Source organism: Capsella rubella, unplaced genomic scaffold (genome assembly GCF_000375325.1).
Source record: "Capsella rubella cultivar Monte Gargano unplaced genomic scaffold, Caprub1_0 scaffold_1, whole genome shotgun sequence".
NCBI classification, from domain to species: domain Eukaryota; kingdom Viridiplantae; phylum Streptophyta; class Magnoliopsida; order Brassicales; family Brassicaceae; genus Capsella; species Capsella rubella.
In genome coordinates, this window is record NW_006238923.1 from 6,116,017 (window position 1) to 6,132,574 (window position 16,558).

At 36.3% G+C, this 16,558-nt stretch overlaps 4 protein-coding genes across 5 annotated transcripts; 1 reads left to right on the plus strand and 3 right to left on the minus strand.

Moving 5' to 3' along the window:
- Positions 1-183: 183 nt before the first annotated feature.
- LOC17899926 (U3 small nucleolar RNA-associated protein 25) lies at positions 184-5,869 on the minus strand. Its single transcript, XM_006304820.2, has 25 exons — positions 5,753-5,869; positions 5,526-5,657; positions 5,288-5,417; positions 4,958-5,082; positions 4,607-4,766; positions 4,370-4,514; positions 4,152-4,275; positions 3,924-4,024; positions 3,692-3,823; positions 3,521-3,601; positions 3,053-3,249; positions 2,876-2,948; positions 2,733-2,792; positions 2,491-2,529; positions 2,315-2,403; positions 2,153-2,217; positions 1,981-2,027; positions 1,734-1,793; positions 1,595-1,666; positions 1,355-1,384; positions 1,102-1,196; positions 903-1,008; positions 727-789; positions 565-639; positions 184-398 (listed from the first exon to the last, which is right to left on the minus strand). Exons 2-25 carry the CDS (start codon positions 5,653-5,655, stop codon positions 324-326), a joined length of 2,274 nt encoding a protein of 757 aa, XP_006304882.1. The 5' UTR covers positions 5,656-5,657; positions 5,753-5,869; the 3' UTR covers positions 184-323.
- Positions 5,870-6,905: 1,036 nt separating this feature from the next.
- Positions 6,906-7,601, plus strand: LOC17896779 (PRA1 family protein F1). Its single transcript, XM_023777087.1, has one exon. It carries the CDS (start codon positions 6,958-6,960, stop codon positions 7,492-7,494), a length of 537 nt encoding a protein of 178 aa, XP_023632855.1. The 5' UTR covers positions 6,906-6,957; the 3' UTR covers positions 7,495-7,601.
- A 471-nt stretch (positions 7,602-8,072) lies between these two features.
- LOC17899586 (inorganic pyrophosphatase 2) lies at positions 8,073-9,678 on the minus strand. The gene is made up of 4 exons (XM_006303511.2): positions 9,482-9,678; positions 9,253-9,374; positions 8,973-9,174; positions 8,073-8,715 (listed from the first exon to the last, which is right to left on the minus strand). The coding sequence occupies exons 1-4, from the start codon at positions 9,626-9,628 to the stop codon at positions 8,329-8,331; spliced, it is 858 nt and encodes a 285-aa protein (XP_006303573.1). The 5' UTR covers positions 9,629-9,678; the 3' UTR covers positions 8,073-8,328.
- Positions 9,679-11,151: 1,473 nt separating this feature from the next.
- Positions 11,152-16,023, minus strand: LOC17897328 (serine/threonine protein phosphatase 2A 55 kDa regulatory subunit B beta isoform). 2 transcript variants are annotated; one of them, XM_006307226.2, is made up of 14 exons: positions 15,636-16,023; positions 14,679-14,782; positions 14,498-14,593; positions 14,291-14,410; positions 13,926-14,105; positions 13,505-13,596; positions 13,276-13,394; positions 13,016-13,139; positions 12,684-12,807; positions 12,510-12,578; positions 12,337-12,428; positions 12,159-12,236; positions 11,993-12,060; positions 11,152-11,908 (listed from the first exon to the last, which is right to left on the minus strand). In XM_006307226.2, the coding sequence occupies exons 1-14, from the start codon at positions 15,751-15,753 to the stop codon at positions 11,772-11,774; spliced, it is 1,521 nt and encodes a 506-aa protein (XP_006307288.1). In that variant the 5' UTR covers positions 15,754-16,023; the 3' UTR covers positions 11,152-11,771. The 2 variants fall into 2 exon arrangements, with proteins under 2 accessions (XP_006307288.1, XP_023632966.1); XM_023777198.1 differs by having other exon boundaries at positions 13,923-14,105.
- Between the last annotated feature and the right edge of the window lie 535 nt (positions 16,024-16,558).

Here is a 16,558-nt window from a genome sequence, read left to right on the forward strand (position 1 = left end):
TAGGAGCCATTAGCAGATCTTTGCTGACTCTTCCTTCTCATTTACTTTAGGCTTTCCACTTTTTACTCCATATGATAATTAATCGACTTATCAATGTCAAAAATGCAACAATAAAATGAAAATGAAATGCAAAAGATAATTGTTGTATGGACCGGCTCTATTTGGTTTTTTTCGTATTTTAAGGAAATGAAACTAAATCAATTGGAGTCATTCAATTCGGACTGAAACGATTAATGTATAATGTATGTCGGAACAAAGAAAATGGTAGAATCAAAACTGGGCGATTAAGATCACCAAAATAGAGAGATAACAACTATTTGTTCTTAACAGAAAGCAAAGATGTTCTTCTCAGAAGTGATCATTCTCTTTGCGGAAGCAGAGCCAACGATCCTTTCCAGCTGCAATTAACATCACAGTGGTCCACATAAGAACACTTGCCATTAAAACTTAAATATATCATTACTATGTACCTAGTTTGAGTTAAGTTAAGCTAGCCTTTAAACAAATCTAATAGTGTATATCTGAGGAAACATCAAGAGGTTGAAAATGGAATTGTATAAGTACCTCCAGCAGATCAAAACGAGAAAAAAGTGCAGTGGCCATCATGTCATGTGATCCTTCTTCAAGCATGTTCATTATCTGCACTTAAAGCTAAACTGATGAGATCCGACTGTCTTTCTCCTGATAAGAGTTGTGTAGCAATTAATTCGACTAAGAAGCTCTTACCTGAGGGTAAAACTCCTTACGCTCTGGAAGAGAATATAAGATTAAGTTCTTTATACCACGGATCTGCAACCCGACAAACCAACATCATCATATAGTTGACAAACTGGTCAGAATACAAATTTCATCATAGAACATAATAAAACAAAGATAAAGTTGAGAAGAAGAAAGAAAAAAACCTTGTATCTCCGATAAAAGTATGCTCTCTCAGTGTAAAGCATGATCTTTCGGCTCCCTACAAAAAACCGTTCTCGTGCACGGGATATATCCGCATTTTTTGCATATCTAGAAAACAGGATTCACGATTAACTACTATCAGATGAAAGAAAACCAGATAGCGGAGAAGCAGCAGCTTCAAAACAGGGAAGATGATCTCACTCTCCAAGAAGACAGAAAGAGGCATTCTGTGACTTCAAAAAGTTTCTAAGCCTGACGAACTCAAAGAAAGAATGGATAAAGATCATTACTCCTCCCTGCAAGCATGATTAGAATACAACAATCAATCTCCCAAATTTACGTGATAACAACAAGATTTTTATCTGGCCAAATCTGATGTTAGACATTCTATATGTTTTATGTCAACTTAAAGTATGGGCAGCAAGATTGTTTAGCATTGGAATGATGGGAGTACCTGAACAGAATCTTTAATTTTTGGGAAAATCTGTAATCAAAAGAAGAACAAAATCAGTAAATATTGTGTTTAGCATTAAACATTAATTAAAAAGTGTAATACTGTATAAGCAATGACCCTACTTACAGTGGTATACGAACAAAGAAATGCAATAATGCACAATCTCATCCTTCACATATTTTATTCATGAAAGCTAGTTATACTACATAAGCAAAGCCACAAAACAAATTTAAAAAAGACCTTTTTGGTAAAATGTTCAAGACGTGCATCATCAACTTGGGATATGGAGTCTGCATCAAATCTTTCATAAATCTGCAACACAAACAGAGAGATAAGATGTCTAGAACTTTTATTGCCTAAGCAAGATAACCTTTTATACCTGACGAACAGGGAGCAACACTTTCTGAAGAACACCCTTGTATTCACACGCCAGCTTCATCTGCATAGATTCAAGCAAAAACATTATACAATTTTTATTCAAAACTAATAATAAAGAATAGATAATTAAAATCTACAATCTTGGTATGGGAGACATATAATAGTTCAGTTCATAACATAAACAAGAAAAAAAAGCACCTGATATGCTAGCAAGATATAAGGATAATGTGCTAAAAACGAATGCCCACCTTTCCTTCATAGTTCAAGCAAAGGCGATTGAATAGAGAATTGATCTCTGAAACAGAATATTATATGGGTTAGTAAGAGTCTGGAAACTCCACCATAAATAAGGGTTATGAAAATATAGGAAAACGAAGAACAAATTTAACCATAGGTGAAACCAAGAGGGCAGATCAACACCTGGGGTTAAATAAGAACTAAGAATTATTGACTGCCGATAGAACCGTGCATGCCCATCCAGATACCTGAATATACAAGAACATTTATTAAGAAAATCTGACATTGAAGGCTATTGGACACTAAAACATGAGAAAATAACTTGAAGTCAGGAGAAATTCGTACAAAGGCCTAATTCGCATGACATTGGTACCATGTGGTTTTGATGGCAATCTATTTAAGTGGTCAACAACTGTAACAAGGAACGACCAATTCTGAAACATAATAATAAAGAATATAAGAAATGGAGGCATGATATATTTCCATCTTTGAAAACTTTATAAACTGACCCCACAACGTACCTGCATAGAGATTATGTCTGCATGATCAATAACCAAAACCTATCATAAGTCAATGAGAGAAATATTAGTAAGTAAGTTCAATACGGAGATTCAGAATACAGCTTCAGATATTTGCAACGACATGCAGCAATGGACCAGGTTTACAAGATAAAGCAATGGCAGACTAATGTAACTGAACATTGTTGGCATCAACGTCTGCTATCTACTGTATATCTTCTGCCGGCAATGATAAACAAAAGTACCTCTATGGAGGAAAGATAATCAACATCCCGTTCCTTATTTTCTTCTGCTTGACCAATGGCCTAACAAGAGTAAATTAATAAGCGACTAATTGAAGAAGTTACATAACTGAATCATCTTACAAAAGGATAGATAAACGGCCTACCATTTGTAACTTGAGAGGGGAAGCAATAATAATGTCTGAGGAATAGAAATCACCATACAGCCTAATGCTCTTCCTGGAATTGATAAGAGGATTCAAATATCAGCACAACGACCAAGTGATATACAAATAGAAAGCATATACTGCAACTTAAAAGAGAATGTAGGCTAAATAATATACCTTGTATGCTTAATGCCTAACATAAACTCATCGTCGTTGTTACTGGTACCAAAAAGGGCTTGCCAATCAGAAGGTTTTGAAGACTTTTGTGTTATGGAGTTTTCATTTTTGGATGAATTATTTTCCTCATCACCATCAACAGTACCCTCTTCACTTCCAAACTCATTATTAAACCGGTCAAGGTGTTCTACAGTACCCTGAAACCAATGAATGATATTGAAAAGAGTACAGGCACCTCAAGACATTATCAAGAACATACAATATTAATGCAGAAAACTCTACATTCACCCCATATGCCGGAAGAAAAAAACACACACACACACACACACACAGACACAATTCTTCCTACATCATTTGTCGTAATCAAATTAAAGAATTTGCGCATCCACGAGATGTTGAGTAGTAAAGGCAACAGTCACAAAGCAGATGTCAATTGAAAATTTGATGAGAGGATTATAAATTATATACCCTTTGAGATTCTGGAGTTAGTTGTATGAGCCTCTTAACAACACGAAAGGCGATGCTCCTCAAAGGTAATAAAATCAGTACCTGGGATTTACAATAAAGATAAGACCAATTTTCACATGCAAGTAACATATTCAAACGTATCAATATTTTCAGAAAAACAGAAGGGGTCACCTTTGGACGAGTAAATCCTTGGTCCATAAATCCATCGTCAGAGAGAATTTCCTCTTCAGAGGTCTCTCGTTGCTTGGCAATTTTACTTTCATTCTTCTTTACAAGATCTCTAGTTTTAAAGATGTGATTCAACTGCACAAGACAAACTGACTTCAATAAATCCTGAAGAAATGCTAAGACAAATGGAAACCTCATAAATTATCTCAGAAAAAAAATACAAGTGTGCACACACAGAATGCATAAGGTATGCGTCCATGGCACTTGAGTCTTCTTCCGAGCCTTTATTGTAAAAGGGTTTCTTGTTAGAATGTAATATATCCATATAGCTGTTGCCTACAAAATTAAATACAATAATCAGTGATAGAGGGTTTCGTGATAGAACCATAAAAGAAACAGAAAGGATATAAAATAAAGTACAAAAGAATCCAGAAATAGGTGATTCCAAAAATCTAATACTTACAAATGGAGAAAAAATTTCTTCTCTTAGATGAGTCCAAATCTTTGCCTCCAGACTTCTTGTATAATTGAAGCCAGTGCTTCAATAACTTAGGCTTGAGGCCATAAGTTTTATCACTCTGAATACCCTGCAAAATAAAAAGAATTAGTACTAATACGTATTACTAGGTTGGGATGCAGCGATAATTATTTCCTGAGGCAGAGGTTTTGCAGAACACATACATCAAGGAAATTTTCACACGTTCCTTTCCATGTGCAATTTGGCATATCAAAGGCAGGTGACTCCCATTTAAACTTCCACTTGCCCTTTGGTAAAGTTTCCAATTCTTCACTAGATAATTTGTGGTTAAGGTGCTCACTAAATGCACTGAAAAACAAATGTATGGATGTATTGGATTAATGAGCACGTCTAAGGGTAAACGAACTTGTACAGAAAAAAAACATCTAAATTGACCTTACCTAATAGATGAAGAAGCATCCACAAAAGATTGGCCATTGGTGCTCAACTCATGCTCCTCATCCGTTTCACAGTCGTCGAAATCTTCTTCCTCGCTCTGATTATCATTGTTTCCCTGTGTACTGTCCTCAGAAAGACCTCTGAGAGTTTCCTGATCATCCCCTTTATTAAAGACAAAGAGAAGCATAGTTAAAAGCAAAAGGCTGAAAAAATAAGCAACTGTATTGCAAGAAAACTTAAGAACCAATAGGCGAGAGATGAGTAACTACAAATGAGTTGAAAAAATAATCAAATTTGTCTCAGGGCAATAGAAACTACAAATAATCTGCAATACTAGGTAAGAAAAAACTTACCTTGAATCTCATCATCCTCTCCATCAGAAGAGCTTAAATCCTCAGAGCCACTGTTATCCTCCTCTTCCTCATCTTCATCATCATCGTCTCCTTCTGTATCGCTTTTACCCTCCTCCTCTCTCTGCCTGTAAAAAAATTTGGAGATTCAAAAAAAATAAGAGTAGAGGACATGATAGTTTTAACAGAATAACATGAATGTAGAATCAAAATGCTATGACACTGTTCGTTCAGCCTACCAGTTCACAATGAAGCAATGGGATATAGCTGTAGGAACGATTCCAACTTAACATTTGTAACTTATTAAAAACAAAACGAAAAAAAAAAAAGTACCTTCTTTTATTCATATCAGCAACAAGCTTGTTAGATGAACCAAGAGATGCCAACAAATTATCGTACTGTGTCGGTTCTCTGTAAACCACTGCTTCGGATTCAGTCTCAATGGAGTCTTCTTTAGGTGAATCTAACGATACAATTACCCACAAAAAAAAAACGAGTTTTAAATATTTTGTTAGTATAACAACGAAATTGAGCTCAGTTGCAGAAACAAAGCAAGAGAGCAAAACAAAACCTGAATCATCAACTGAAGGATTGGAAACAGCCTCATTGGCAACACGTTTGTGCTTCTTCGCATCCCGTTTCTTATCAAATTTCTCATGTGACTTGTGCCTCTTCATCACTTTGGCAGAGTTTGGAGCCATCTCTACCAGAAACAAAAAGAGAGATTACGGAGGATGTTAGGGGTGGTGGGTGAGCCGCAACTTTTAAACTTCAAAAGGGTTTAGGGTTTATTGATACTTTTCGTTTTCGTCTAAACTTGGTCTGATTTTGATTTTGATAAACCCTGAGAATTACAGAGCTGGATTCTGATTTTTTAGTATCTCGGTTTTTTCACAATGTTTTTTATTTTATTTTCGTTAACACACTTGCCGAAGCTCACGACAAGTGATCGAACCGGAGTACGAACCCGCTACAACGAAGACCTACTAGTTGTAACGACATATATTAAAAGCATGTGGACTCACTATTTTATTATTGGGCTTCAAAAAGAAAAACAGCCCAACATTATAATTGAGCCCAGATTGAGTATAGGATTATCGACATGTCACCATCATCAAGAGATACGTATAAACTTCATCAAGGATTTTACAGTACAAAATAATTTTATGATGATTGTATTCATCATAGATACCACCATTACAACAAACACTATTATTATATCATTATCATCGATCCTTATACTATACCATCAACATATTATCACTACACCATGTCACCATCTGACCATGCATCACATATTCACATTTATAATATCACTGTCACTATATCGATCATCATACCATCAATGTCATTATACGATCATTGTTATCATATTATATATTATCATCATATTCGTAGTATTTCATGTTGGAGGAGTGGTGGGCTTAGACGAGCCATGTTCAAATGTTTCATTTGTTCAATAATGCAAGGAAAAAACATAACTCGATCGGCAAGTCTCATATCTTTGTGGTCTGGCCTTTCATGGCTTTTGCATTTTTCTCCTCGTTCTCTTGTTGCTATTACAGTCCCTCATCTGGCATCTTCTCACTGGGGGTGTCTGTCACCCATCTTTTCACTTTTACAATTTGGGACACAATGCCAACGTGGACTGCTGTTGCCTCCCGTGGCACCTTTCACCTCGTCGTTTTGCAACTTGATACACTTCTTTTTATCTTTTTATTGTAGTGGTTCTTCTACGAGTGTGTTATATATTACTTTTTGTTTCCCAACATTTTATTTTATATGTAGGAAAAAAAAATCAATCACGATAATTAGCATATGCCAATCCAATACAATTTACAATTTTGATCAATGGTAATGACGATAACATGTGCACCTTACGTTTTCTTTTTACATATAAAACCTCTCAGTTGTACAGCTTTTCTCTTCACTTATCACAATCACACTAGCAGCAAAATAATATCTCTCACGGCCATATCACACACAAAGGAGAAAATCACAATATGACAACATACGGCACAAATCCGACGTCGCCTAACGACTTAGCCCCCAAACTCGAGTACATCAGCCGCGGCAATAACGTAAGATCAGGCCTAGCCACGCGCCGCCCTTGGAAGCAAATGCTCGACCTCCGTTCATTCAGCTTCCCACGCAAACTAGCCACCGTGATCACCAGAGTCAAAGCCAACATCGTCTATTTCCAGACCAACTACACCATAGTCGTCTTCTTCTCCGTGTTCCTCAGTCTGGTCTGGAACCCCTTCTCCCTCCTAATCCTACTCGCCCTACTCGGCGCATGGCTCTTCCTCTACTTCCTTCGTGACGAACCGCTCGCTGTATTCGACCGCGAGATCGACCATCGTATTGTGCTCATAGTCATGTCGGTTCTCACTCTCTCGATCCTTTTCTTAACCGACGCTAAGCTCAATATCGCGGTGGCTATCGTGGCCGGTACGGCGGCTGTGTTGTCTCACGCAGCTGTTAGGAAAACTGAAGATTTGTATCAAAACGACGAAGAAACCAGTCTCTTGAACCCCTAAGAAAAATGATCGTTATTTCATTTGTTAGGCTCCCTCGCATTATGACTATGATTGTTTATTTGCGTGCGTTTAGGTTCGTTTGATTCAGTGTTATGAAATTAAATATTATAACCATGATTGCTTATTTGCATCTACATATGTGTTTCTACTTTCTACTTTATGAATATGGTGATGACTAAATAATATAACATGGAATCCAATAAGTACCTGGGTATATGTGATGATGTTAAAAGACTAAAAATAACAAAATCGTTCTACCGAATGTTCGTCATACTAAAATTTTTATTTTTGTTAAAAAATCTAGTCTCACTAAAACTTATGTGAAGTTAACTGTTCTAAAACCATGACCTTTGTAGTTTGTAGGTTTAACGTTTTGAAAACGAACTTTTTGTTGTATACAACAAAATCATTGTTGTATACCAATTTCACGGTTTAACGTTTTGAAAACGAACTTTTAATTTGCTCATTCAAATAATATTTATGCATTTACTATAATTATTCTGGAGTAGTATTTTATATTTATATGCCGAAGCTATGTATGTAGCGCCTCTAGGGTTTTAGCTGCTGGATCACAATAACGTTGAGATATACAGTATTCCACCATTGAAAACACAAGTTAAACACAAAGGACAAAGCTTTCGGAAGTAAAGGCCCTTTTAGGCTTCCAAAAGAAAACTCTTACAATCAGAGTCCAAAATATTTCAGCCTACATACATGCATGCATGAACCATTTCACCTCTTATATATATTTTTTTCTCGATTGCATAAAGAATATGTAATAATATATTCGAAGAAGAATAAAGAATCTTCAATTCTTTTTGTTCTTTGCATCAGTCATTTAACCAAATTTAGAGGAACTTGAAAGGCAAGAGGCACCATAGGTTCATGAACAATCCCAACAGATATCTTACGAATATCAGAGCTCAACATCTTCTCCTTCTCTTCTTCTTCTTCGTCTAGTGATATAATCTCGTTGATTATCTCCATTAGTATCTTCTCCATAGCTTCTCCGTCGGTCCAATCTCTAACCGTAGCCTTAACCAACATGGGATTTTGACTAATCAAATCCCAAACCGGAAAATCTTTCCTTGGCATCATGTAATCCATAGATTTGAGTCCAAGACTGGGACAGTAATCACCTGCACCATCTCCAAGATAGATCATCTTCGTCTTCTTCCCTTCTTTGGTTAGAGAAGCTTGAATCCTCTCGATTATCAAACCCTATGTAAAAAAAAAAAAAGACATTCAACTTAGAACTGGAAACAACTTGACTAAGCGTATACATTTGGTGATCATACAGAATCAAAGATAACATATATACACCAAAAATTATCCTAGCTTCCGTGGAACTAGATATGAAAAATATTGGCACCATCACTTTTTTTCTTTTATTCTTCCTTTCTCAAATATCAAAAATTCAGAATTAATCAAATCAAATCTATAAGAAATGATAATGGAATGAAGTGTAACAACAGTACCTTGCACATGTTAGGAGGGCAACGAGTGCAACCATGGGGAGATTTGGTGAAGTCATGGTAAGGAGAGATGATCAATCTACATTGATCATCTACAAGTCCTGGATTCGTGTTGACCTCTGAGAAAAACTCTCTAATCCCGAGATGTTCGATGATCGTTTCGATGAATAACGTGTTAGCATCGCTCACTATCCTCAGCTCGCACCTGAAAATGTCGACCGGATGGTTTAGTACCGTGTCTTTTATTTTAATCAGAGAAGAAGATTAATAAATGGATGTTTACCCTAAAGCATGAGCTGCTTTGATGGCAGGGATTACACGAGGATGAATAGGGATCCTCCTAAGGACGTGTTTGATTTCTTCAATGGTTTTGCCATGCTCATGAAGCTCCTTCATCATACGGTTCTGCCATGTAATAAAACCAAATGAGGATTTAATATTTTCGATGAAGAAAGAACTAAAAGAAAAAACGTTTTGAGAAAACGAAACAAAGAGTATGAACAAACACGTACCATGAGAGAGTTCCAAGGCATCGTAGGAAGAAGCTGGTTGAACAAATCAGTGAAACCAAGTTCATCGACCACCCAGTTATCGCTGTCTACATCGATGATTGTCTTGTCGAAATCGAAGACGATCACAATATTGTTCTTGCTAGCCATTGTATTGTGATCTGAATCTTTTGTTGTTTGTTTTTTTTTTTCTTTTCCGATTTATGTGTCTGTAAATATGGAATATGGAGAAGAAGAATGGGATGTATATATATGAGTGGAAGAAGGTGAAGAGGAGAGAGGCGAATAGGGATTTTCCTAGGAAGATGCCATTGGAATATTACTTCAGACTCAAGGTGAAGAAGAATGAGAATCCACCTGTAATCTGATATGATACGTGTTTTTTTAAGCCGTTGGATCTGATGACGTTTTAAGAGTGTCAATATGTATTGAATTGAATAGGTATGGTGATCCGACGGTGTTGACGTCTCTTGGGTTTATTTTGTGGGTATTATTTGTTTTATTTTTAGTTTGGCTTGTTTTATATATAAGCATTTTTTTAGTGGGATTTAGGTAGTTGAGAAGACACGAGAAAAGGAATGAGATCAAAGAATATTCCACCTATTCATCCGCTTTTCTATATTTTCCTTCTCTTTATTAAAACGAAAATAAAAATTCGTTAGCCAAATTTCTTTTTTCATTTTAAAGACTCGACCCAAAAAAAAAGAAAAAAATTGCAACGAATATATTGTTTACATATGGATTAGTTTTTTATTTGTATTATACTGATATTAAATTAGAATGAAAAAAAAAAATATAAATGTGCATGGGATAGTTGCTTTATCGATTAAGTCACACACTTAAAAGTTAATACCACAAAATTCATACTTGGTTGGATTAACCTTTTTTTTTTTGGTGAGGACTTGGTTGGATTAACCTTAAAACAAAGAATCAATCATAATGCATGTATGTGGGCATGCATGTGGGAATTGCATAGGAAAGCACTAGCGAGGAAGGTTGGGGGAGGGGATATTGAGTGACAAATCTAAGCCAAAAGAATATTCTAAAGGGGTTAAGGATCGTCATCTTTTCTTTGGTGGCCACATCTTTCGATATGTGTATCCGTCTGTATTACATTTCTTCAATAACAATTTACAAGTATTCTAACCAAACAAGTCTTAACACGACAGCAAAAACAATGTGTGCGTAATCCTCTATCCGCATAAAATAAATACATATCTATCTTTCAGACGTTATCAGCATATCCGCATTTTTTTTTACAAGAAAACAAGTTTCTTTTTATTCCTCTTACTCATGTCTTCAGGTGATCAATTAATATTACAATATAGAAAATATGTAAATAATTTATACGTTTTAGTTGTAGATATGTAGTCATGTAGAACATCCATAAGAGGGATGACTCATTTCACTACATCCAGTAGTTGAATGGTTTCATTTTTCTTCTGCAGAAATCAAATCAATTACGTCTGTTTCACTCTATAATCCTGTTGAGGTAGGGTTACTTTTTTTTTTTCTATCGCATCCTTTAGTTTAAACCACTCTAGTAGATGATAACATAAGTTGCATTGCAACCTGTAGTAGTCAACGATGATACTGCAACTGGATCCATGAGGAATTGAGGAGATAGCTCCTCCTTTTATTGAGGGTAAAAGTTAAAAAAAAAAACACAAAAGGAGTGTCTGAAAATACAATTGGAAAAATAGACAAATAGCAAAAGCCATGTGTGGTGTTTAGTTCAAAGAAGAAGAAGAAGATATGACAAAAGAATCAATAAACAAATTTGAAGCACATCCCTCCCAATCGTCTCATACTAAAAACAATAATCCCACACACCATAAGCTGTTTCTTAAGAGGAAGAAAAAAAAAAAGAGAGAGTAATAGAATCGAAACTAAATAAAAAATCAAAATAAAATTATCCTTCTGCAACCCAAAAAAAGACAACCTACGTAGGAGGGGGTGGTTCGGATATATCAGATATTACCCTTCTTCTGGTAAAAAAAAGAGGTCTCTTCTTCTTTTCTTTCCCAACCCAACAATTTACTTTCTAACTCCCTGAGAGATTACTGTTGCTTCTTTCGTGGACTCCGTCCCAGTGACTGGTCAGGGTTTTGGTCTTTGTCACAGCATAACTCTGTTACTACTACACCTTTTCTGGTTACATCATGACTTTGGTAGTTAAAAGAGAGAAAAAGAAAGAGAAAGGTAAAGAGAGAGCCTGAAAAAGTAGAAAGGGGTAAGTTAATTTGGAGCAAGCTGATTCCATGTTTTTGTCTTCTCTCTTTCTCTCTCCAAATCATGCATAGTACATGTACAAGCTGTTTGCTGCTGCACAAGCAATTGAGTTTTCTGTTGGGTGCCAAGCCATATGAAGCAACTTAGTTGTGAAATCATATGCGTTCCCGTTTGCCTCTGTTCCGGGACTCTCTGATCCTGCGTCCAAACGCACAAGTTTTTACCCCACAAGAAAATAGTACAAGTTGAAGAAGGTTTTGCAGTTACTACCACCATACTAACCTCGTCTAACCACACGTGTCATACTGCCAATCGATCTGGAAGGTCTTGCAGGTGTCTGGATTTGCCTCCTAATATAAGACCATTGGTACAAAAGTTTTTGCAATTAATTAATTCAAACTTCTATGACTTAAGGTAAACTATCCATGTTCTCTGTTTCCTGATTTACCTCATCGGGTTTTTGCTAGCTTCCAAAGTTGCAGCTTCAGTACTTCCTTGAGACGCTCCAAATACGCGGAATAGATTGCTGGTTCACCAGGAAATTAAGCTTTAATAAATTTGGCCATTTTCTCATCTCTTATACAAGATAGAAAAGTATAGTAGTGACCAATAGACAAGCAGCAAACCTGTAAGAACCTGTTGCTACCCTCAATCCATCGCCACTCAGGCAACACTCGAATTTATCAAAGATGGAATCGTTTTCATATAGATCGCATAGCTGCAACCAGGTGAAACATATTATGGTTAGTTTCCATGACAGAATAATCAAATAAGAGAAGCCACAGAAAGAAGCTCTCACCCTGGGTCTCAGATGTTCATGAACCTGGTAAGATGCGACTGGACCAGAATCCATGTTTATGTCCCACAGCTGAAACGTTGATAAGGGCAGAAGATATCAGAAAGAACTGAAGAATACACCTAAATTGACCAACAATCAGAAACCTATACACATGGGATTCGGATGCTTTCCAACCTTGAGCGTCATGTAATCGCGACTAAGTATGTATCTCCCATCTTTTGAAAATTTAATATCTGAAATTGAGGCAATTATCTCTGTGAAAAATGATCTTGAACCAGGTGCTTCTGGTTCTTCAAATCTGTGATATGAAGCAAGAATGGTCAGTGGTCAGAAACTTAACCCTAATAATCGTCACTTCCAAGTCATTTCTGACAAGATAAGAGAAATATTGGAAATAAACCTATTTATTACTTAGAACTGTACACAAGTTAAACACATATCAAAACCTGCTCATGTCCAGAAAAGGACTACCCTTTTCGATAAAGGTTAAGGAGAACAGAACTTACAATTTCGTATGAGAATCACAAAGAGCTGATTGCCGCATATCAATCAAACGGATGGAGCCTTTTGAACTACTATATGCGAGCATGTTACAATGGATAGGATGAAACTCAGCTGATGTAATTACCTCTGCAGTGACCATATGTAGCATTCAGAAGCATGCTCAACAAGTAGTAAACGTGAAAAGAATAAATATTCAAAGTAAAGAAGTTCTTGACGTATGAATAATGTTGAGACCCATATAAAATAACTTCTAACAGCATACCAGTTAGGTCCTCCATGTTTGTGGGCTTAACATCAACAATATTGAAACTCTGGTTGCTGATTTCCAAATTCCAGAGATTTACTCGCAGATCATCAGCCGAAATAAAGGTTTCTCCATCGCTAAGAAAATTAGGGCAACAATACATTATTGAAAAGAACAAAACAATGCAATACATTCTGAAATCTAAGTAAAACATATAACCTAAGAGAAAACTTAGCAAAACGATTACCTGCTATTTGAGATTGAATTAATATGGTAATCATGAGCATGGGCATACACTCTTCGGCATCTAGCCACAAGGTTGGTCTCCTGGCTAGTAACCTAAATATGCAGAAAGACTCGTTATAAAGACTCATTATTTCAAGCAAGTACTGACTAATGCGTGACACTAAGTTTGTACTTAGCTTTAGCTACGACAAAACAAACAAGGCTACAAGTAAATTCCCTACGTAACATAATTCCAGTGGCAGAATCATCAACATGACAAAAATATCCACAATTTCCAGTAATGTAGTATACAGGCTTAATATTTATATGCAAATTTTACCACCATATGAAACTTATGACATTCTGATGTTCGTTATGCTATGAAGCACTTCAACTGACAGCCAAAAAATAAAAGAAGAAAATATTGCATTGAGTACAACTACCACAGGTAAACGCAGAGATGGAATGCCTCCTGGCGGGAAAGAAAAGTCATTGCTCAGGTAGCCATGTGCTTTATCGGCAGGTAAACCATTAGCAACTAATTGAGGAGGGCTACTTGAACTCTCTGCTTTCGATGGATCAATATTCATTTCACTAATTTTCTTGATCTTCTTCTCTTGTACCTGTTTGATCCCAGTTGAGTGAGGAGTCAAATTATAAGAGTAAATAAACAAAAACTATTTCTCTTCATAAAAAACAGTTTCGACAGGACACTATATATCACTACACCATAAAGCATATGATACTAGATTACGGAATTGACTTAGACAGAAAGGAATTGCTATAAATGTCCATCTCGACGTCGCACCTTCCAATATTTGATGGTTTTATCGTTTGTGGAAAGCAGAAACAATGCACCATTCGCAGGCTGACACCATCTGATTTTGTTGATTTTCTCCTCTATCTCCAAACTCTTGAGATAGTCAAACTAAAACAAATTGAAACGCAACGTTATTGTATAGCACAAGGAACATAATTTCTCGTACGTAATATATAGTGATAAGTTATAATGTACCTCTGGTTCATGACTCTGAAATTCTGTTTTATATCGAAACTCAGGATGCCTAATTGCATAATCGTTCTGCTCAAGATCCCTCCTGGACCCTCCATGCTGGAAAGTAACATTGCAGAAGAATGCATTACAGCATTTTTCAAGAAAATTGAAATAAATCTTGAAGAAGAAGAAGGGAACTCACATCTCTAGTATCCGTCCTCTCAAAAAGAACTACTCGGCCGCCACGGTCACCAGTTGCAAGATGGTCTCCACTTTTATCAAATTCGATGGCTGAAATGATGTCAACTGCGCGGAAGAAATCGTGCAAACAGAATTGTTACATCAGAAGTCACAACTAAGTAGTAGGAGCTAGATGCATAATAACCTTGAAATGCAGCTAGTATATTCTTCCCAATAACATAGAGAACGTAAACTGGTAAAGAAGACTACATCCGCTAACATGAGAGCAGATTAAATTTATCTCATATGGAAAGTGCTTGTGAAGACAACCTAGTTACATCAGTACTCCCTGAATACCCATCAGCCAAAAGTGAGAGCTATAGACCAAAGGCAATATTACAAATCCAATTCATGAACCAAAAACGCATGACCACTGATAACACTGCACACTTGTCGCTCAACAGCACAATTACTCAGGTGCTTTTCTTAGCTGTTTTTCAGAGTTGAGATTCTACCAGTGGATACAGTATCCATGGGTATGGGCATTGAACAGACAAAAGCTTCAAGCTAGATTACACTCTTAATCTCAACTTAAAACTATAATTAACATATAAAAACGATTCAGATCAACAAAAGAGCTGAAAGCTTGTTGAAAACTGAGAGCATCCAACTTGACAATAATGACTTAAAAAGGAATGGACATGCTCTGATATCACAATCCCCAAGAATCCAAATGTCATAGAACTTAGAAGCCCTACTAACAGTGCAATCGAAGTCACAGAGATTTCATCAACGGCTCACTCAGCAGTAGAGAATAATAACTCACTAATCTCTACCATCCAAATCAGATCCAAACCACAAATCAAAACCTTAACTTCTCAAATACCCTCCGGATCTAAAATAATTAAAAAGAGAGAACCAAACTCATCACCCCCGGATACAATTGGCAATCTAGTTATCAGGCGTAGGCAATAATTACCTTCCTGGACTTCTTCTCCGGCGGTTCGCTCGCCGAAGACCTGAGAGAATCTCCACTCTAAAGACGGAGGAGGACCACTAGTAGCAGCGGAGGAAGAGGCGACGTCACCCCCGTTCATTTTATCTTCCGAGTTATATAATCCAACAAAGATGGCTACAGAAAGAAAGAAAAAAATTCGAGCTTGAAATCTGAGCTTCGAAATCTTAATCGCCGAATCGAATCGAAGATCGCGACATCACCATAAACAAACCCCTTGATTCACATTCCATTCCATAGTTTTATTCATGGATTTTTTTTTTTCTCGCGATTGAAGCAACTTTGATCGATGATTATATTTCTCTCTCTATAGAAAAAATGGAATTTTGATATATATCTCTCTCTCTGTAGAAAATGGTGGAACGATAGAAGAAAAAACGCCTTCTCCTTTTTCTCTCTCTAAAAGGACAAAATTGTAATTACAGTTTAGTTTTTATTTTTTCTTTGGTTCCTTCGAGACCAAAACGAAGGAACAAATCGTATAAGTTAATGTCTAATACTATAATGTTTTTGTCCTGATTCTAAAGTATCATTAGAGTTACAGGCGGTGTTATTATTTATTTGACCAGTAAATATCAGTGGACGGTGACGCTTGTTTTGGCACACCATTGGTCAGTGGTGGAGGTGCCACTGTTATATGATGGGGGCAAATGTATAAATATCATTAGTGGTACTAAATCATTATTTTTTCTGCCAAATGATCCTAAATAGAATTCCATTGCACATTGTTTTCTTTCTGCAAGAACCTTATGATTAAAAAAAAGTATTTAGACCATTTAACTTAACAAAAATAGTTTTCTCTCATGATATATTTTAGTTAACTTCCATATGTAAGAAGATTTTTAATCCAATTTTTTTCTTTTTTGGGCAAGATTAACGCCTGAGTT